General features: G+C 45.6%; 1 protein-coding gene across 3 annotated transcripts in view; it reads left to right on the top strand.

The window, feature by feature from the left end:
- Positions 1-21,291, top strand: part of MXI1 (MAX interactor 1, dimerization protein) — a 49,180-nt gene that overhangs the window by 24,749 nt on the left and 3,140 nt on the right. For all 3 annotated transcript variants that reach the window (XM_065746651.1, XM_065746650.1, XM_065746652.1), the window contains exons 4-5: positions 19,347-19,461; positions 20,673-20,844. In XM_065746651.1, the coding sequence (XP_065602723.1) occupies positions 19,347-19,461; positions 20,673-20,844 (287 nt within the window). The remainder of the gene's footprint in view (positions 1-19,346; positions 19,462-20,672; positions 20,845-21,291) is intronic.

Here is a 21,291-nt window from a genome sequence, read left to right as displayed (position 1 = left end):
GCCCTCCAAGCAGCAGTGTTGCATGGTGTGGGGTGATTTCTCCCAGGCTGTGGTTGTACCTCCTTCAGGAGGTAGCCTACAGAGTTGTCACGACCCTACCTTTCCAGAGTGATTCCAGGAGTGATTCTGGAAGGTTTTTCTTGGGATTACGTTGCTTTTCTTCCCCCCTTGAGCCTTGACCTCTCTGATCCCAAATAGGGCTCTGCTAAAAAACCGCTGGCCCCTGGAGTTTCCAGTGCTCTCTGCAGATTTATTTGTTCACCAAGAGAAAGAAAATGGGTTGGACCCAGAATGGAGGTTGCTTTTTTTTTCCTCCATGACAACAGTAAACTGTCACTAATTTTCAGTGTACTTATTTGCATATCTAATTGTTACAGTAAATGCTGCTTGCTCTGGTCACAGCTTTAGAGCAGAGTTGTCCCTGTCTTCACTTGTACCAGCCTGGTCTTCTCACATTGGTGCAGTTTGTGTGGAACTGTGACCACCTTTTTGTATTCTTAGGCTTTTTGGGCAGGCGGTAAAGCTTCAGACTCTGGGTGAGATCTCAGTGCAGATGTGTGCAGCTGATCAGGCTGTAGCATCTGCAAACTCAGCCAGACCCTAAAGTGACTGTGTTAGGTTTGCAGTGTTTATTATCAACAATTGGACAGTGAGTTTTGTACTAGAAACATTTATTTTCAAACTCCTTGGCAGTGTTTTCTCAGTCAGTGAGATTGCTTCCCAGTTAGATTTTCACCATGTTTTATTTGCAGCGTTCTTAAGTTTGTCAGTGTCTCCAGACTGAACTGTGGCAAAGATAAAAGCTCTGATACTAATGGCTTTGTGGCTGGCAGGTGCTCATTTTCCCTATTATTTGAGATTATTCCTTTTGAATCTCACTGTTATGGCCTTTATTGACACACTATAATTTTCAAAATTGTCCACTATTAGGTCTCTGACTCTGTTTTTTTCCCCCTCCTGTCTGTGAACAGCAGCCGCCTTCTATTCAGTTCAGTTGTGTTTTAACCCCTTGAACAATTAGTTTCTTTCAAGCAGTAGCAAAAGACTGTTACAAAACCAGAATGCTCTCCTCTTCCTTTTTGAATGAGCAGTTTTGACTTGGACTCAATATTGCAGAGCTATAAAGTTTCAGCGTATCAGGTTTAAGGATCTTGTACTTCCTGGTGTCCAAAAGTAACTAAAAAACATTTTCAGAAACTAAAGCAATGTCTTAAGCTGTCCCATAGGTGTGGAAATGCTTTATAAGTGCTGGAATGGTTCTGCTAAGGGGGTGCTTGATTTGGTACTAAATGCTAGCATTAACACTGAAGTGGCTTCTCTCTCTGCTTTGATATGTTGTTGGGTTTTGGTGGTTTTTTTTTTATCTGAAGAAATAGCAGTGACGCTTATATAAGAGGCTTTGTTTGATTTATAAAAGATTAAAGTTAATTTATAGTTATTATCTGTCATTAATCTTCATGTTGGAAAATTGTTTGTGTTTTTTATTTAATGATAATGTGTTACAGTTTCTCTCTGCCCAGGATGAGTCATAGCATTTAAGCAAGAAGCTGAAATTGTGTTTCTCGTATGCTGAAAGGTGTAACTAAAACAGTACTTCTTAATATTTTAACACACCTACCAAAAACTGATCCCTAAGCAAAACCCCATCATTTTCTGAAGGCAAACACAGTAAAGCAAGTGAGTGAAATACAAACACTGGTAGTGTCATATTTTCTCAAGAAGGCGTTAAAAACAGGCTTCAGGCTTAAGTTAATTTGTGTGTGCGTAGGTCTTATAGCAGAATGAACTGCTGTTTGTGAACATTTCAGACACAAGCCAGTTCTGGAAGGATGTGGTCACTGTGGTGTGAAGGGAAGGTATGCAGCACAGAGATGGCTTTCCTGCTCTTCTGTGAAGTGGCAGTTCTGGTAGACCAGCATGGGGATGCCCGACTGACGCTGCATCTCCTGGTAGAATGAGAGATGATTATCAAGCTATTGATCACACTGCTATTTTACATTATTTATTTTTTTTAAGTCTTTTATTGACCTATTTGCTTCAGTGATGATTCCGTCATAATGCCGCAGGAAGAAGTGAAACAAAGCTGAGTAACGGGGAGAGGAACAAGTTATTAGGGCAGATTTTGCTTCTGGTAACAATAATGTAGCTTGAGAGGTAGATCTGAGGAGGGAAGGAGACCTGAGGACAACTATTGAAATCAGAATTTTCTGGAGATGTCACAGATTTTTGTCTCTGCAAAAGGTAACTTGTTTAAAATAAAAGATGAGGAAAAGTGAAGATCTACTTCTAAGCCAAGTTGAAGTGTTGCGAGCTTAGTGAGAAAGCACAGAGTAAAGTATGTTCAGATCCTTTCCAGTGTTTTTTGAGGTGATCAGAAACAAAGCAAAGCAGGCACAAGTGCAGCAGAGGTCCAGTACTGTAGCTTTTAAACTTTGACTCTTATCTGGATCTCCCTTCCGTCTTCTGTGATTTCCCCATGCGTTCTCATTTTAAATGTGAGACAGACTGTTAGATGTCGAATGTTTCTCCAAGTGGTCTCTCACGTGGAGCTGGCAGTTATGCTATGTTGCATAGTTGAGGTAGCAAATGAGATAAAGGAAAAACCCTACTGAATTTTGAGGAGAAAACCATGCCCTTGGTCAGTTAGTGCTGAAACATGGGGCTTTCTGAGGCTCCCAGCAATGGCACAATCTGCTTCTCTTTCTGCAGGTCAGAGACTTGCTTGAGTGTGTCTGTATTACCAAGAGGGAGGGGAAAGCATTTAACTGCAGAACACAGTGCCCTGCTGCATTTAAATAGTTTGGATATTAAATAGTGCAGACATGCTCTTCTAGGCTGGAAGATGGAGGGAAGGGAAATGAAAGTGTAGTGAATCCTTGCTGCTCAGAGTAAACACTGATGATTGTGCTTTTGTTGTGCTATATGCGCTTGCCAAGGCAATCTGATCAGTGTTTGTCTTGAAGTAACTAATCAAAGTGGTGTTGAATTCACTGCTATTTATCCAGGAGAGCTGGAACAAGAAACTAATCCAGTAAATTTCATTTGTTCTCTGGAGTGGTCTTTGTTTTCATGTTAGCATACATCGACGGTGCATATTATTTTCCTCATTTATAAAGCATGGATCCTGTGATGTTCCCTGCAGTCAAACCAAGGCCAGTGCAGCTGAGCGTGCATCTTTTTTTTTTTTTTGACACGTCCAAAGGTCGGAGCATGCCACAGTCCAATTTGCTCCTTGTGGGAACTGAAGCTGAGCACTGCTGTCTGTGGCCAGCACAGAACAAGAGCTGGAGGTAGCTACCCATCTTCAGCTGCTGTTTGGATGACAGATGCATTCATTTTCAGCTGGGACCAGCAGTTTTCAATGAGCTGAAAGATGCCTCACTCTCTTAGGAAATTGTCTGACTTAAACCACCATGCTCGTTTGTGTTTAACCCGCAGAAAGGGGAGTCTGTAGTTTGTGGAGGAAGGTAATCAGAGAGGCGTTCATCCTGCATACATTCAGGTGCAGTCATGGTTGTTTAGTGTCAGTTTGCCTTTTGCTGTAGTGCTGTTACTCTCCTGCATTGCTCCAGGAACTCAGCAGTCAGATGCTGCAATACTGGGATCTGATCTCTTTGACCCCCACGCTTGCTCATGCAGAGTGTCCCCTTGTGCAAAAGCAGTGTTTGACTTAGAGACAAAACTCTGTGAAGGGTTTGTTTTCGCATTTGCTGAGCAGTAGAACATCTTGAACTGAGTAAAGCTACTGAAAAAGGGAATGTTAGTTTCCATGCCAAAATTGAAAGGAAATGAAGCGATCTTCGTTTTGTTGGAAGTTCTTCAGCACTGTTCATATTAGAATTTCAAGTTTGTATTTGTGTGTTTGCTTTGGGTTTTTTGTTTGTTTTAATTCAAAGTGATGCATTGAGGAACAGATGACTACCTGACTTCCTTTCTGCCCTCAGATCTCTCCACTTCCCCTGTGAATCCAATAACAGATTGAGAAGGAAGAGGAGAAAGAACAGTACTACTATTTTGAATGAACTATCTCAAAGCAAACTGTTTCAGCCACGCTGCACAGTAAAATCACTGTCATATTCCAGTTCTCAAAGAACAGTATTTATCACGAAACCTGTCTCAATTAACATGTGTCACAGGGACACTTTCTGATTGGTTTTCCTCCCAGAGCGTAGAAGGAAATATGTTACCACAGTCTGCTTGGCCTCGGCTATAATGTTTTGATGGTGAGAATTCATTTGTCCTTTTGTTTCCCAGAATGGATATCCCACTCTTAGAAGAGGCATGCTTTTGTGGCAAGGCCTCCCTTCTTACTGATTGAGTTCTGACATTCAGCATCCTGTACCTACCATTTCCAGAGTAGTGAATAGAAGAGGAATCAAGTGGTCCTTTATGGGATTTTTACTCTTTCAGAGCTTTCGAAGGGGGTCTGGTCACTTCTGTGGATGTGTAATGAAAGCAGTCAGGTGTACTGAAACGGTATCAAATTTGGAGCCTGTCATTGCCAGCCATGGTTCTTCAATCTCTTCCCAAATGTGCATTCTTCAAATTTTACTTGGGGTTGTTGCAGCAGTTGTTGGTTTTTGTTTGGTTGGTTGATTGGTTGGGTTTTTTTCAGTGTGAAACAACTCTGTTTCTGTTTGTTTATGGATGTCCTTAAAAAAAAAAGACCGGGCAAATCCACCCTGTAACCACTGAGCTTGAATCAGACAAGAGTGGTCTTAAGTATTAAGTCAAGCATTCAGCTTTCTTAACTCAGTTTTCAGTCACATCAGGGTGCAGTGCTTGCCATCTCTCTCCCAAGTGTGCCTCTGGAGACTTTGCAGGTTTGTTGTTTTGTTGGTTTTTTTTAATTTTTTTATTTTCCTGGGGTGCTCTTTGTTGAAGTGTCAGCAGCCAGAAACCGATGCAGCAACCTGTCTTGTTCAAGTGATTAACACTGCTTGTGTGCCTGAAAGCATTACTACCACTTGGGAACTTTCTGTCTTCAGGAAGGTGAGGTAATAGGAACACAATTTTTGAGATAGATTACATGTTAATTACAAGTTTCAAGACTTTGTACTATTGGGGTAGAAGCTAGAGTTGCCTGCAGCTGTGTCTGTGTGATGATCTTTATCTGTTTCTGATACATTCGTTGAGGGCACTACAGCAACTTATCCTGTGCAGCCTGGTGATAAGCAAAGGAAAACTTGGTGTGAAATAGGAAACATAGGTAGGAAACTTTAACATTCTCCTTGATGGGTGTTACAGCATTGAGAATCTGTATCCTTTTATGATATCTCAACAAGAGATGTGAGAGTCAGGCACCTGCCTCTACTACCCCTTGCCCAGGGCTGGGACATGCTGAGTGATGCTGTCTGACTGCCCTTGATTCTTCTCCCATTTGTAAGGGACAGAGTGGCACAAAGTGAAGTACCTTTGCTGTTGCAGGGGAGTGGCAGTGCTCCACACAGTATAATCTAGCCCCTTGATTTGCAAGCAGGTATATAACAAACTTTCCCAGCCTTGTCTGGGAAATGAAAGCACAGGGCTTTGCCTGGCAGTTGCTGTGGCTGTTGCCTGGCTGCAAACAGTGCTGAGCAGTTTGCATAGCTGTGGGCAAACAGACCAGGCAGGTTTCCTCCCAAAGAGCACATGTGACAACCATAAAGCAATTAGATGGGCTGTATGCAACCAAGGGTCAGGAATTCCCCTCCCATAAAATCACTGGGTAATACAGACAGGTCCAAGCCAGGACTGTGTCAGAACATAGCGATGGGGAGACACCATGGAGACCCAAGGGAATCATCACCCACCTCCGTGTGTGTCTTGAGAGTTTGAATTTATGTAGAAACACAAGTTCTCACTGCCTAGCATTCTTTGCTCTTGCTCTTTGGTAAATCCTTGCTGTGCCTTTGCAAAGTGAGAGTAACTCCCTTTATAGAGGTAGCATTTAATCTGTCAGGTGCAGACCACCTCATAGAAAGGTTTGGGATTCCTCAGAGTCTGGAGGAATGCTGAGCATTTGCTGGATCCCGGAGTGGTGGCACGAGTCAAATCTTGTGCCCAGTAGGCCATTAAAAAAAGTAGTGTCTGTCTTTTGAGGGTACCTTTATGTATACACTGCTGCTTAAGCATCACTTTCCATTAGCTTTGTAATAAGATTTTCTGTCCCTCTTGCCTGTTAATTATTTACGTTTGAGAATGTGTTCAGAAAACAGCATGCATGACTTAAAGCAAAATGAAAAGCTTTTGCCAGATGCCTTTTGCAGTTAGTTTTTGCTCAGGAGTTTGAGAACCAGAACTCTCGAGATGGAGAAGGGACTGTCATGAATGAGTGATTTCACAAATGGGCATTGCAGAACTTGAGGCAGGAGAGGGAATGCAGCACTTGCATAGCATCCAGAAGAAGTTCTACCCTTGAGTGGCTGAAGGAATGGTGAAGACTGCAGAAATTGATCCAAAAAGCTCTTGCACTGAAACCTCCTCTGGAAACATGACTTGAGCTTGAGATGCAGTGTTACTTCAGCAGAGCCTGTGAGTAGTATCAGTGAGTTTGCACGTGGTCCGAGCTGATAACACTGCATATGATAAGGGTGTGGTTTTATCATGGCAGGTAGTAAACAGCTGCACAAAACTTAGTCATGCTTATAAAGTGGAGTGCAGCCTGCTATCTCTGGGGTGACTGGTTGCTGAGCTAGGGTGGAATATCTAAAAGCATCTGAATCATTTAGAAGCACAGCTCTTAGTGACTTTCAAATAAATACTTGCTCCTTTGCTTGGGTACAGGCTGCTCCCTCTGCTTGTCCCTAAGCATGTAGCTGTGCGTGGTCATTTAGAGAGCAGTGCCAAGAGCTCCTACAGTCAATGCCTTGCTGTCCAGGACAGAGCACGGTACTGCAACAAAGGGAGGGCGTTGGTGGGTGCCACTCTGCATGTGAGTAGGTGGATATATTTTTAGAGGAAGGGCAAAAACGTAAAGGCTAACAAAAACACATACCTATTAGAGGAGTATGTGGACAGGAGTGATGTCAGTATCTATTTTGGTGCTTGTGTATGGGTAGACCTTCCTCTGAGCAGCTCAGGAGAGAAAAAGAACAGAGCAGGCGGGCTCAGAGGTGAGATGAGCCCTGAGGATGTTGTGACTGACCCCAGCCGTGAAGAGTTTGGTCAGCCCAGAATGTCTCAGGACCTGAGTGCAGACAGCTGCCAGCACTTCATCTGCAGCAGCACTGCGTTCCTTCTTTCTTTCTACTCAAAGCTGGATTATGCAGGAGGGGTTGCTCAGGCTCTCCATGACCTTGGAGGTTCTGAGTGGTGTGTCCTGCACCCTATTCTCTCAGGAGGGACTTTCCAGTGCTACTTGAAGGCACAACCTGTTGAACACTTAGGGTAATTCACTGTAACTTCTCAAGGCTGAAGTTCATTTCTCAGACAGGAAGGCTTCTATTCCTTCTGGAAACTCAGGGGAATTCTTCAAATGAGTTATTCTGAGAAGAGGAGCTCTGTAGCAGGAATTAGAGGTTAAAAAGAGGTTGCTTTGTATCTTCCTTGTCCTTAATTCCCACCTACTTGGCCTTGCTCCTCGGGGCAGGTTGAGCTGTGCGTTGCCCAGTCACAGTTTGCCCAGCTGTGTGGGAATCTTCCATACAGCTCAGAGAATGCCATTCATTAGCTGCACTTCAGTAATGTCAGGAGGCCAAACGCGGGGTGAGTACTCACGCTTGCACAGATGCACACAGTTTACGTGCAAGGACACACAAAGAGCTTGCAGTTAAAATCTATGTGCCCGTTTCTTTTTGAAAGGGGAAGGCAGAGCCCCAGCTGTGTATACAGCGTGGTTTTTCCCTTTGATCTGTGTTTGTTTCCAGTGTTCTCATAGCCTGGATCCTGGCACTCCTCAGAGCTGGCTGCTCTTTTGCCTGTTTGCAGCTGCTGAACTGCATGCAGAGAAGCTAGCAGAGGAGGCTGCGGCGTAGCTGGTTTCCCCCATTGGCTTGGGGGGTCTTTGTTCTTCCCTGTGCAATAAAAACTGCACTAGGCAAGGAAGAGTGAGAGCAGTGGTAGCTGAGACTATGCTGCCTGTATCCTCAAGCTCCCCCTGCTTCCTTCTGTTTCTCGTCTAGCTTGGGACGCTTGTTTGTGCTGATGACCTGCTGCTTGCTGTGAGTGCTTCCTGGCACCTCCCTCCTGTCTCCTGCTACCTGCTGTAGTGCACGTTTCTCTTCAGCTGATTCTTCCTCAGCCAAACCTGATCTGGAAAATTACAAGTCATAGTACTATCACAGCATCTGCAGAGCCTCTCCGTGTTTGCTTTCTCCTGTCCTGTCCTCACTAATCTGTAGGGCAGGGATTTGATGCATGCTGGTAGTGGAAACTTTGCCTTGCAGATGCCTCCTGGTTCTCCCTTTCCCTCTGGCTGCCTATTTGCGTACACGTGGCACTGCTGGCCCTTCCCAGCTGCACACAGCAGCCGGAGCTGCTACTGCAGAGTAAGTCTTGCTTTCTCACCAGGGTCATAGCTCAGAGAGACAGAATTCCCCTTTGCTTTCCAGAGACTCAGCACAGTGCCTCTGCAGCCAGCTCGGACCTATGCCTAAAAGAAGGCAGGAAGCTGCACCCTTCCAGTTTACACAGCGTTTCACGACACTGTCAGAGATGGGGTGAGGCCTGCACAGTTCACCTGGTGCCCCAGAGGAGGATAAGCTCCATCTAAACTCTTACCTGACAGATGCTTATCTAACGTGGTGCTAAAAGCTTCTGACAGTGACACTGCCTAGGGAGGCCAAATTGCATCGATCAACTGCTGGTACCACTGGAAAGCTTTTCTTGTTGTCTAATTAAGAAAATGTTTTCAGCATTGTTTTAGGAATGGGTAAAGACCCAAAGTTGAGTGCATCTGTGTTTGAAGGGGAGTCCTGGATGCTGAATATATCACAGTAAGAATAAATGTTAGACCCCAGAAGTACACTGAGGAATTCTGGTTGAGATAAGGGAATATGGAAAAAAACACCAACATCCTCTTCCCTTTTCCCAGTACTTTTGCCACTTCATCTACCCAGACAAGCAACTTTAATGCCAAAAGAAGTGGGAAAGTGCCTGGGAACACTTTGTCCCAGTGCATATTCAATGTAATATGACTCTCTAAGAAAAAATGCAGATACTGTTCTGTACGGCGTGACCTCTTTTAAACTTTTGTTGGCTTGGAAAAGCAGCTTACAGGCTTGGTGTTCATGGGGAGAAGCACATACGGGGACGTATTTCAGTGGTGTTGCTAAGGGGGGGAGAAGAGAAATTTATGTGTTGTGCGGTACTTGAGGCAAGCATGCTCGGGCCCTCTGGAGGCATGAGTGTCCCTTGGAGTTTCTTTCGTGCAATTCTGGTGACATTCTGTGATATTTCCAACACCTGGCAGTGAAGTCTTTTGTCCCCACCATGGAACCTGAGCATGAGGTAGGTAGTACATCCGTGGCATTTAAAACACGGGAAGGAACTGTTTGTTTTCTTTTTATGGTCACGTGATGTCTGAACCACTCTGATATATTTATTTTATGGGGCCTAAGTCATAACCTGGGCATGTCAGATTAACAGCGGGACACGAGAAACTAAACGCTATAAAGAAATAAAAAGCTCTCTGACTGTTTGATTGCAAAGTCAGCAGTTCGGCCTTCGCCTCATAGTCCTGGTTCAGATTTGGCTGCTTTGAACTCTGTTGAAATTCCCTTTAAGGGATTCCTTGGGACAGCTGTAAGAGACTTTTTGCTGCCTATCTGGGGAGAAGCAGTGAGGGGTTATTGACTCATCCTGAAAAAACATGGCCATATTGTGCTCTGGATATCGCTGCCTAGCAGAGAGCTGGATGAATTAGCTTTCCAAAGTGTCCTGCTGTCTCTGAGTGCCATTGTCGTTACCAAGCTATGTGAGCACCTGAAAAACAAGATTGGATTTAGCTCAGCAACACCTTGTGAAGGAATTAGGCTTAGCTCCATTTTGTGGATGTGCGGTATGTTCTTCAGTTTCTCGAGGGATTTACCTGAGGTCACGCAGACTGGCTGCACACAGCCCTCCCAACTCTCACTTCAGCATCCTGCCTGCTGCAAAGCCCTTCCCTGGATGTGGAGAGGGCTGAAATGTTGGCCCCTTTTTGCTGCTGCTTTGCACTTCTGAGCATGCGTGTGGGTTGTGCAGGCTCCCAGCTAGCACAGCACTGGGCCTTTGCTTCTCCTGATGCTGGAGCCCACTGCTGCCTCTTCCCAGTTGAATGGTTGGTAGAAAATCCTCTTAGATGTTTTGGGGTTTTGTGGTGTTTATTTATTTACTTTTTTAATAGTTATTTTTTAACACTAGTGGTTTTATTGTTTTTTTAAACAAACAAGGAGTGATCTCAGGATGGGATAGGAGATATCTGGCCGTGGAGCACTAATTAATGCTTAGATTTAGGAGGCCCTGTGATAGTCATAAGCTCTACAAAACAGCAGGGAAGGAGGGCTGTGATCACAATGCTAACGCAGTGCCTTTCAGGTATTTCTGTGAGCTTGTGTGGCTGTTTTTTTAATATTGGCCTGGTAGTTGAGTGAATGGAAACCAGTTCCCCCAAACACTGGAGGACTGGCTGTTCTTCCTCCTCTTTTTTTTTTCCTTTCCAAAACAAGCCACAAACCTTTCAGTGTTTGGTTTGTTCCCAGGTGGGATCCTAATTTTTCCTGCTGGGAGGATGCAGGGTGAGCAAGCGTCAGGCAGTAATCCTCCCACAAATGTTAGTTTACTCATCTGCAGCTGTTCTTGGATTGGGGGAATAATAGTTATATCCATTTGTGGCACTGCTGACCAGGGCAGGGGCCGTGTTGATCTTATCCAGCTGACCAGGAGTGCTCTAGGAAGAATGTCCTGCACATAATAGACTGACTTTCTGAGGTACACTAAGCATTAGGAGTTTTACAGTTGAACTGAAAAAACCTCGGAGTAATTTTCATTTATTACAGATGTATTCTGCTTTGCTCCTTGCCCATGGAAATAGTTCTCAAGTGGACAGCTTCGTACTTCTTCCTCGTTTGGGATTTGAGCAGTCCTGCATCTCTTTTGCTTTCTTACGTGCAGAAGAGAGAGAAAATGCAAGGAATTTGTCAGAGATGGGCAAGGGAAAGGGCAGGGTACAGGTTTAGTTTCATTTTGCTTTTTGTTCTGAAGTTCACGTTGCTGTAGTTGTGTGGTGGTAAATAAAAGTTTCGCATAGAGATAACGATAGATACGATTTTCTGGTGATAAACCCTGCTCCTTGTTGGAAGAGCTGTGTTGGCAGGTGAGTTTGTGTTAGCATGTGACACTGGTTGAGCAGAAGCAAGGTGTGTTCTGTGCTCTCTGATACCACTTCTCACAACCTCCCTTCTTTCCTGGTACCCAGTACGTGCGCGATCAGCACGCAGCCCAACTGCTGCAGTAATGCTGGGAGCCACCCTTCTCCATTCAGGCTCTCCTGCTGAGCAGGGCATGGAGCTCACTCAGATTACAGCTGCTTGGTGCTTAATGCTAGCTCACTCCTAGGACTTCTGAAATACTGTTGTTTGTGTGCAAAAATGTGTTACCAATAGGAAGAATAGTGCTGGGGTCTCTTATGTTCTTCTCACTTTCTGTCCAACCACACGTCCTATAACAACCTTGGCTGATAATTCCTTTTCCCTGGGAAGTCTGAGGTTGAATTTACAATAATTTTACAAGGTTAAATTGTATGCACTGCTTCCTCTGTTCCAGATCCACGCACCCTGGACCTGAGAGGTACAGCAGCCGTTTGATGGCTCCTTAAATATTTCTGACAGTGCAGAATGCTATGAGATGAGCAGCACATGCTTCCCTTCGGGTGTAAAAGATTTTGTGTAAACAAATACTGCATCCAGTTATATTCTTGGGATGTGGTTTGGTTGTTGTTGTTTTTTAGAAATAAAGATTATTTTTTCCTATGAGGAAAAACTCTGTCCTATCTTAATAACAACTGGTGCCACACAGAATGTATTCTTGACACTGGCATGTTCCCTGCTCGTTATTTTGAAAGGAGGAAAGGTGTTTTCCCAAATGGTGAGTTGGCAGTGTCCTTTTGCTCTGTGACCAACGGACATCTAACAACAAGTGCTTGTTTCTTGCAGCTAGTGACTCCAGATGCAGTGGTGTCACTAGCTTAAAGTCTGACTGTATTTAGTAGGCACCAAAGTCTGGGGTCTTTTCTGTGTTATAAAGAAACAGGCTGTGATTTGAGGTCTGTCAGTGCCTTTGCTGCACTGGACCTCAAGCTGGAGCTGTGAGAGGTCTAGGGTAGCAATGGAACTGCTCTCTGGCTGATGCTTCAGGTTCTTCCCACTCTGGTGCAAGCAGCATGCCTTCAGGCATACCATGCCTGCAAGGCAAGGTAGGTCTCACCAGGAGAGCTTGGTATGTGGCATTGGAGGAGGCAGTTGAGGATTCTGGGGGAGAGCATGTCCAGTTCCCAGCACCTGTCTGCAGAAACCCTGCAGGAGCCCAAAATACCTCGGCAGTCCTTTCCACAGGCACGGTGCTTAGCCAGGAAACCTCTGAACGGAATCATCAAGAATAGCAGGCGAGTTTGGAAAATCTCAGCTATCTTTGCTGCTGACCTAATTCTAGCAGTAAAGCTGAAAATCCGCAGGTCGCAGCAAAGCAGGTTACTGCCTCCTCTGCAGTGAGGCTGCTGCTGGCCAGCACAGCTGCTCCGTGGGTGCAGTGGTGCACAGAGCTCTTCTCAGAGCGGTGTCACCGGGCAGGAGCACGCTGCGTGTCCCCAGCAGTGATTATACCAGCATTAGTGAGAACGGGGGCACAGGACACCACTGGCTATTTAAAGAGCAGCTCTCTATTTTTAACTGCCTTTTAAGAAAGCCAGAGATTTATTAGACCAGACTATTTATAATTAACTGGACTTGGCTGCATGTTGATGTTTAAGGCTTGCTTTGCATGTTCTTCAACAGACAAGTGCAGGACAGTGACCGTATCCTATTGCCAGGTAGTGGAACTGTGATACTTGCAGCACTGGGAACAAGCACAATTGGAAGGTTGGTGCCAAATGATCTCGTGCATGAGATTCCTGGATGTGACTGTACTGGCAGCAAGGAGGTCAGAAAGTGAATGGGATGTGGAGCATTTACAGTCTGTGGTGGCTGTAGGATTTAGGACAGTTGCAAGCACAATTGAGCCCGACAGGGATTTAGCTGGCAGTGCTGTGTATTGTGCTACATGAGACTGAAGTTCAGTTAATTAGATTCACCAAGGATTAAAAATACTTTGCGCGTAATGGCCAAGATCAATAATAATAGACCCTCGATATATAATTTTAGGGGGAGATTAACTTTGATAAATTGTTATGGACTCCAGAGCATCTGTTGCTATTTGATGTCTCTTAACAACTGTCCATTTCATTGCCTTCCCAAGGAAGGCAGAAAGCTGTAGGGGAGCTGCGAGGGGAGAGGAGAAACTGATGAGGAGGCGCTGAGAGCGTGGTGTTTGGGCTGGGTGAAAATGAAGGGGTGAGAGAAGATGCCAGGCATTGCTTACCCCAGTTCCTCCGCTGGGCAGATGGCCACTTCTGCTGCTGTCATCACCTCCTCATTGTGAAGTGCAGGCTGCTATATTTGATCTTTTACTACTGAGTGGTAGCCTGTCTCATCGGTGCCTCTGAAGATCAGAGGGGTTAGGGAAGGATGAGCAGTCAGCTGGGAACAGCTGAGAGCTCATTTTGGAGGAGGCACCTTCCGAAGGGATACTTTCTCAGCGTTGTTTTTGCTGTGACCACCAGTATTCAATGCTTTCTTTTGCCACTCCTTTAAGCATCCTAGTTTTGGGCGTTGTGTGTTTACGAATGGTCTCATTTTTTAATTATTGTATTAATTTAAATGACTAGTCTGTATTTTAGCCCTTTAGTTCAGAGAGAAAAGCTTCAAGATATGCATCACCACTTACCTGCCTGTCAGGCAGTGTGTTACTTGGCAAAGCTGCGTTGCCCCAATGTATCTGTTGGTTTTATTATTGCTATTGTTATTACTGCTTTTAATTACGTGTCTCTTAATTTGTGGTTTGTTTTTCCCCCGCCCTTGGTTTGAGAGCACAGTTAGATGTGTGCTAATTCTCAGCATTTGTGCACAGATCTGATCTGGTTAAGATCAGGCTGAACATTTTCCCCGCAGAATGTTTTCATTCCCTTACATCCCTATGTACAGTGTTGTCAAGGCTTTTTATTGTCATTCCTCAAGTTTCATTTCTTTTCTTCCAAACGATAGGCTTAAAGGAAAAAAAGTGTCTGGGGGCTTTTTTTGTTTTGTTTTCTCCCGCAGTTACTTTCTGATGATGCAGTTTGTTAACATTTGCAATACAAATGCTCGTGTGTAGCAATGGGCTGGGAGCAGAGGTGAGTGAGGGAGCATCGTGTTCAGCTTGGAGCGAACAGCAAAACGTAAATAACCATGGAAAGAGACCTGATCGAAATTCTGAAGGAATGAATGATTGCAGAGTGCAGGTGGAGAAGATGGGCTTTAACCGTGCCTTGGTGCACCAGATTTCCTTCCCAGCTGCCCTGCACAGCAGTGTGTGCTGTTGCAGGCTGGGGGGAGCTCGCAGCGCTTACATAACGCTCTGCAGCAGCGCCTGCCTGGCTTTCAGTTTCTGATTCACGCACTTGGCAGCATCTCCTCTTCCTTCTGTGGAGATGTAAAGGCAGGGATCAGATCCTTCTGTGGACGGGAGGGGAAGGATTAGAGCTGAGCACAAGGCAAAGCCCGTTGTCGTGTGATGGCTGTTATAGATAAGCGAGGCCCTGACCTGTGAATTGCTTATGGGAGGAAACCATATTTCCCCCCATTTTCCCTGCTCTGTGGTTTCTGCATGTGTTTCTCATTACTTTTATCTCAAAATCGTTCTGGTCCAATGAATTATTGATGTGGGGTCACTTGCGTCGCTCCAGGAATTGCTTTCTTTAACCAGTGATCCCTCCTGAATTTTTTAAGCCATCTATTAGCTCTGAAATACAAACAAAGTTGGTGGTTTCTAATTTCAGGGTTAAATTGGACTCGACTTTGAAAAGGTGAGGAGGAAGAGAGAGCACAGGGGAAAGATGACCATATTCTTTTCCATGTTAGTATCTTCCTTGTGCTGATGCTTCCAGTACTTCTTGATGGTGTTGTTTTGTTTTGTAGTGTTTATTTTTTTCTCTCATATGTATTCTCTTGGGGATCAGCTGTCCGATCCAGCTTCAGTGAGGCTTGAGCTTGGGTGTTCCTAATGTTGAGCACAGGCTGAAATGGATTGTTGAACTCAGGCCCTATAGACCTGCAGGCACAGCACAGAAATATCTGTGGTTTCCTTTTCCCTCAGATGCTCTTTCTTCCAATGTACAGAAACTGGAATTCAGCATTTCAAAGTGCTGTTGGTCATTTCTTCCTGCTGGGAGGGAGGCTTGATCTTCTGAAGATGGGCAGTGTCTGTGTCAGTGCACGTGTGTGTGCTCTGCAGATGTTCTAGCCTTGATTCAGCACAGTCTGTCAGCAGTGCGTGGCTGCAGGGTAGTGCCGAGTCCTGTAAAGTGCTGTTTCAGAGCCAGGCACGCACGTGGTTTAATGACTTCAAGGCAGAAAGTCTTTCTTCTCTCTCAGTTTCCATTGCTTCTGCCAATAGTAGAAGGTGGAAATGAAAAAAAATAAAAGAAACAAAAACAAAGCCCATACCAGCAGAACAGCTGCAGTCTCTCCGGTGATGCTCACATTTAGAGACTTGCCCAAATCTGACTAGAACTGAGATCTCTTGGTAGATCTGGCTGCAGTTAGCCTGGGCTGGGCTGTTCTAGGAGTAGTGAGCAGATTCAAGGGGTGCCTTGTGTCTCCTTGAACCCCATGGCCATGCTGTCACAATCTGGAGAGAGAGAATGCAAGCAGAGAGGCTGAGCTCAGCAGGGAGTGTGTCACAGGGAGCAGTGCTGTCCCTAAAAGAGCTACTCAGGCACTGAGGGCAAGTGGTCTCCCAGCACCTCTGTGGTCAGCAAGTGCAAGGCTTGGAGCTGTGTCCCCAGCTCTCTGGGGCAGGGGCTAGGCAATCCCCAGGCACAGAAGAGGCTGTGGTGCAGAGGCTTACTCCTACTGCTGCCCCTCAAAAATGTCCCTGGCAGAGTAAGGGGAAGGTAATAGGGATTAATTGTTTGTTTGTTTGTTTCTGTATTTGCACCCAAACCACTTCCTGCACTGCAGTTTTGATTCAGGCAATGGGGAGCCCGGTTTCCGCAGTGGGATTTGGATGCGGCTTGTGCAGTGAGACAGCTGAAGCTGTGAGCAAAAAGCATGCAGAAATAAAGGTTTCCTCCCAGTACCTTATATAATCAGAAAGGATGATGTCATTGGGAGCCAGAGAGGAGAGCAGTCTGTGAAATTACAGCCCTCTGCAGCCAAGCAAAGCCAAGTACAAGCAGGGGCAATGTGGAGCAAGGGCTAGGCTCCTCTTGGAGAGCCCGGAGGCTCAGCCTGGAGGAGAACCGAGGGGGCTGCTGGAAGGAGGTACTTTACATACAGTCAGAAAGTGTCACACTGCACAAGGTGGAAAGGGGGGAGCAGCGTGTGCCCAGCATACAGTGACAGAGCTGCTGTTTCAGAGGCTGGTACCCTCTCTTCCACCATCAGCTCCGTTGCTTGCTGTGGGTCAGTTCCCTCTAGTTGAGGAACTGGAGTTCTCCTTCTGTCCTCTCTCTTCCTGGGATCCCAGGACAGTGAGGGGCAGCAGCCCTCTGTGCCCAGCCTGAGTTGTTTCTCTGTTACATAATAATATGGGCATTTAGGCTTGTTTTTCCTGATATTGGCAGATGCATCAAATATTGTCATTACCCAGTGGTTTACATGGAAAGCCAGCAGGCTCTGCCTGGAGCCTGCACAACACTGGCATTTCTACTGAGTGTGAGAACCTGCAGTGTTGTCAAAGCCATGTTGTAGGAGTCCAGGTAAGCAAGTGGAAAAGGCATTCCTGCTGTGCCCTGACCCTGGGATTACGGCTGCCCAGGTACAGCTACATGTCTTGATAAGGAAGATTAATAGGCTTGTGATTGCTCTCACTCTGAAACAGGCTCTGCTAAGTCTGTGATGCTTTTGAGCCCTGGAAAGCAACATGCTCGTGTGATGGCTCAGAATGGAGGCTCTGGAGCTCACTGCTCTGCCCCTGTTTTCGGAGTGCTGCTGCTTTCTGTGATGTTACACAGTCTTGTAAGACCGGTCCAGTTGGAGTTTCAGCATCTCTTCTCCCTTTATGTAGTTGGATTTTTGCACACAGCTTTTAGATGCCTGACAAGGTTGATTTTGCCAAGTGTACAGAATAACCCACCTTTTGACACAGCAGGTCATGATGCCATCAGTCTGACTTTGCCTGAGCAATCCTGTCTGTGCCCATTGCTACTCAGTGCTGATCTCTGTTCCTAGAATGATCTCTGTTCCTAGAACCGTCGCTCCTGGTTCAGGGCCCCCCTTCTTCCTGCCTTCCCCCCCCCCCCCCCCCCCCAGTAATTGAACACAGGTTATAAAAGCACTGTGCATTTTTCTCTATGTTTAGGAGTGTACCATGATACACCTGAAACGGGTCAGATGTTGATTTCCAAAACGTATTTCCTGTTGCACCCTACGAAGTGGAGCTGGCCCTGCTCCTCAGTCCCCACTGCCTGCAGCAGTCAGTGCCCGCCGTCACGTGGGGTGACAAGTGCCAGAGCAAAGCAGCACTGCTCTTTCATTGCTAAGCACCTGTAGTGGTTGCACTCAGCTCCTGTTGATCAGCTTGTATGTTGAAGATGGGCTTCTAGGAAGCTAAAAACCAAGAAGTAAAATTTGTGTTAGCCATACATGCTTAGTATTAGTACTGAGTTCGCCCTACAGCAGTCTAAGGAAGGAAGAGGTGAGATGGATGTGATTTTTCTTTTCTTTTTCCTGTTTTTTCGGATTATGACACTCTCACCCCTCCTTGTTGTTAATGTTTAATGACAAACTCATGTTCTCCAAGGCCCTTGCTGGTCATCCGCAGCCCCGTGGCTGTTCTTGAGACTGAATGCTGGACCCTTTGTAAAGAGATTTATAATAGAAATACTGAGGAGCTCACAGCTATGGCACTGCTAGCAAACACTTCTCTGTGCTGACAGTTCATCAGCAAAACCCCTGACCCTTCCACCCTTAATCATCCTTGCTTGTCACTGACATAATTGCCTGATTACAGACTCTTCTCCCCCACCCCTTTCAAACTGGGAGCAATAGTGAATTTGAAAAACAAATGGAAATGAACTGTCCATGCTCTTTATTTTTTTTCTCCCTGTATTGAGATGCATCAGGCTAAGATTTGGTTTCTTTGTGTATGAGCAGGGGTTGGGATAGGCTTTCAGGACTCTTTTGCACTGGTGTTTCTTGCATGAGAATGGTGAAGCTGATGTCATTGTGTTATTGATTGAGATGACAAGTTTAGACATAAATCATTAATGTCTGAGAAAGAGAAAAGGAGGGGGGGGAAAGGCAACCCAGGCTTGATAAGTTTCCATAAATCTGCTGTTTGTTCCTGCATACGTGGTACAGAGGAGGATCAGCAGGGTTGCTTTTCCTGTGCAGCCCGAGGATGATGTGCTTCACCACTGCTGCCCGAACCGTTTTCCCCAGGTTCCGTGTTCTGCAGAAAATGGCTCAAACCATCAGCGATGCTGCTGTGCTTGAGACTCTCTGGAAGTGTGAGCCAAGGTCAGCAGGCTGCCCAAAGGGTTCAGGCTCTCTTGTTCTCACTGACCTTGCTCCGCAGCAGCCTTTCAGACTTGGGCCCAGTGCGGTGCTTGGGCCATTTAATTGCCAGCAGGGATTGTTTGGGTGTGTTAGGCTAACCGGTTTTGTTCTTCACTCTTTCAGATTTTGTGCAAAGAAATGATAGAAATGTTGCTTGGATTGATTCATAGCAAACATCCCTGAACTGACAGTGCACAAGTGTACAGTGTATTAGTCATTTGAAAGTGCTCTCTCAGAGATCTCAGTGCAACAGCAAGTAGCTAAGGGAAAGGCAACCCCCAAGGTATTTGTACCGACTGTGCATTGTGTCTGCACAAAGTTCATCCACTGAATCAGATTATCAGTTCAGACAGCAAGAAAATAAACAGTGTCTGTCAGAGGTTAGCAATCGTGCAAGTATTGGTGAGCAGCTGTTGTTTGCAGTGTAAATAGCTTAGTGGCAGTCTGTCCCAGCACCTGTGGGGAATCTTGTGACTATGAAGAGAAGGAAACATGAAAAGCGGCTCGCTTTTCATGGAGTGAAAGAATGGAAGCAGAGAAGGGAGTGACATTGTGTTTCTGAAAGCTAACTCTGATCCTCTTCTCCCCTTGCAGCCGAGCTCACCTCCGCCTGTGTCTAGAACGCTTAAAAGTTCTGATACCACTAGGACCAGACTGCACCAGGCACACAACGCTTGGGCTGCTGAACAAAGCCAAAGCACATATCAAGGTGAGAGCTGCTTTTCCCAGCTTCCTTCCATCCAGGCTGACTGGAAGTGCAGTTCTGTTGCTCGCTCTTGCTGCTGAGAGGTGGTTTTGTGTTAAAAGAGACTAGCACCTTTATTTAATATATAGGTGCCTTAAACAAGCATTGCCCCCTTGTTTAATCCTTTATCGTTACTACAAACCACATTGTTTGAAGAGTTCATAATGAACTCTGTTGACTATGGAAACATTTGATTTGGAGACTAAGGGTCTCGTTCTGTATTGTGATCAGTCGCTGATGACTGAAGCTCTTACATGAAAAACGTGTCTACTGCTGAATAACTCCACTCCATGCTACTTTTATTTTTCTGATGTGCTAGTAAGTTTTCATTGCTGAAGCACTAGCACAAAACCCCAAGAGTGCGAGACAGGGTTGGCTTACTGAAGTTTCGTATGTGAAGCAGCCAGCTAGCCCAGCACTTTTCTAGTTTTACTTCTGGCAGAGTGAAGCATGAAGAGAAAATACAACGTTGTCAGTATCTGGAAAAAGCTGAAATCCTTTGTCATAGCTCAGGATAGTGGGAGGGAGGATGGGTGGTGAAGGAGAAAAAACACTGTTGGAGGGATGGGGTTAGCCTGAAATGACTCCTCCTTATGCAATGTGCTTGTTGTAGGAAACAAAGAACAGTGCCCTGGTAGATTTCCCAGCTGTGATCAAAGAAATCTGTAGTAGGTTATGTAAATCGCTCACTAAATAGAAAACTGTTTCTGAGAAATCCTACTAAACCATGCAGCAAAGAATGCAGAGCTCCCAGGGCACGTCTTTATGTTACAGTGAAATGTAACAAATAGTAGATTGGTTTGGTTAAGGGGATTGAGGCCCCTTTGTGGACATGCTTGGTAACGCATGTAGCTGAAGCCACGCGGAATGACCCACAAACTGCTGTGTCTCCATTAGTTTCATTTAGAGAGGCCTGTCTTCAAAGCCTTTTGATACCAATGTGTATGATTCATCAGGGTTTGGAAACCAGAAAAGTTGGGAAGAGATTGCGTGGCAGCTGCCAAGAGGGGCTTCTGGAACAGGGAAGGCAGCTTCCTTCAGTGCTCTTTTGCAGCTTACGTCCTTCTGAGATCTGGGAGTGTCTTTAAGTAAAAAGCAGGTGGCTGGGCAGTAGAGGTGAGAGGGGAAGGAGTAAAGGATGAAACTTGTTACTGAGATGTACTTGATCATAACAGAAACTTGAAGAGGTCGAGAGGAGAAGCCAACACCAGCTTGAGAACCTGGAACGAGAACAAAGATTTCTGAAGAGAAGACTGGAACAACTACAGGGTCCTCAGGAGATAGAGCGAATACGAATGGACAGCATTGGATCTACCATTTCCTCTGATCGTTCGGACTCTGAGCGAGGTGGGTGTCTCTGAACTGGTGGTGGGCTCTGAGAAGAGGGAGGACGAGGCGGATCCAGTTCTTGTCTCTCAGCTATGCCCTTCTCTGTGACCTTTGGTATTTAGGCTACTGATTTTGCTCACACGTGTACACACATATATATGAACACACATACACACTCTCCTATGAGAACAGGCTGTGAGAGCTGAGGCTGTTCAGTCTGCAGAAGAGAAGGCTCTGAGGTGCCCTGATAGCAGCCTTTCAGTATCTAAAAGGGAGCTACAAGAAGGGGACGGACTCTTTAGCAGAGTCTGTGGTGATAGGACCAAGGGGAAATGGCTTCAAACTAAAGGAGTGGAGATTTAGATTGGATATAAGGAAAAAGCCTTTTTACAGTGAAGGGTGGTGAGGCACTGTGGAACTGGTTGCCCAGAGATACGGAAGCCCATCCCTGGAGACATTCACTGA

Source organism: Cyrtonyx montezumae, unplaced genomic scaffold, assembly GCF_038088225.1.
Source record: "Cyrtonyx montezumae isolate F1298 unplaced genomic scaffold, pur_monq_1.0 scaffold_4, whole genome shotgun sequence".
NCBI classification, from domain to species: domain Eukaryota; kingdom Metazoa; phylum Chordata; class Aves; order Galliformes; family Odontophoridae; genus Cyrtonyx; species Cyrtonyx montezumae.
The sequence above is the reverse complement of the archived record's forward strand: the minus strand, read 5'-3'. Positions and strand labels throughout refer to the sequence as shown.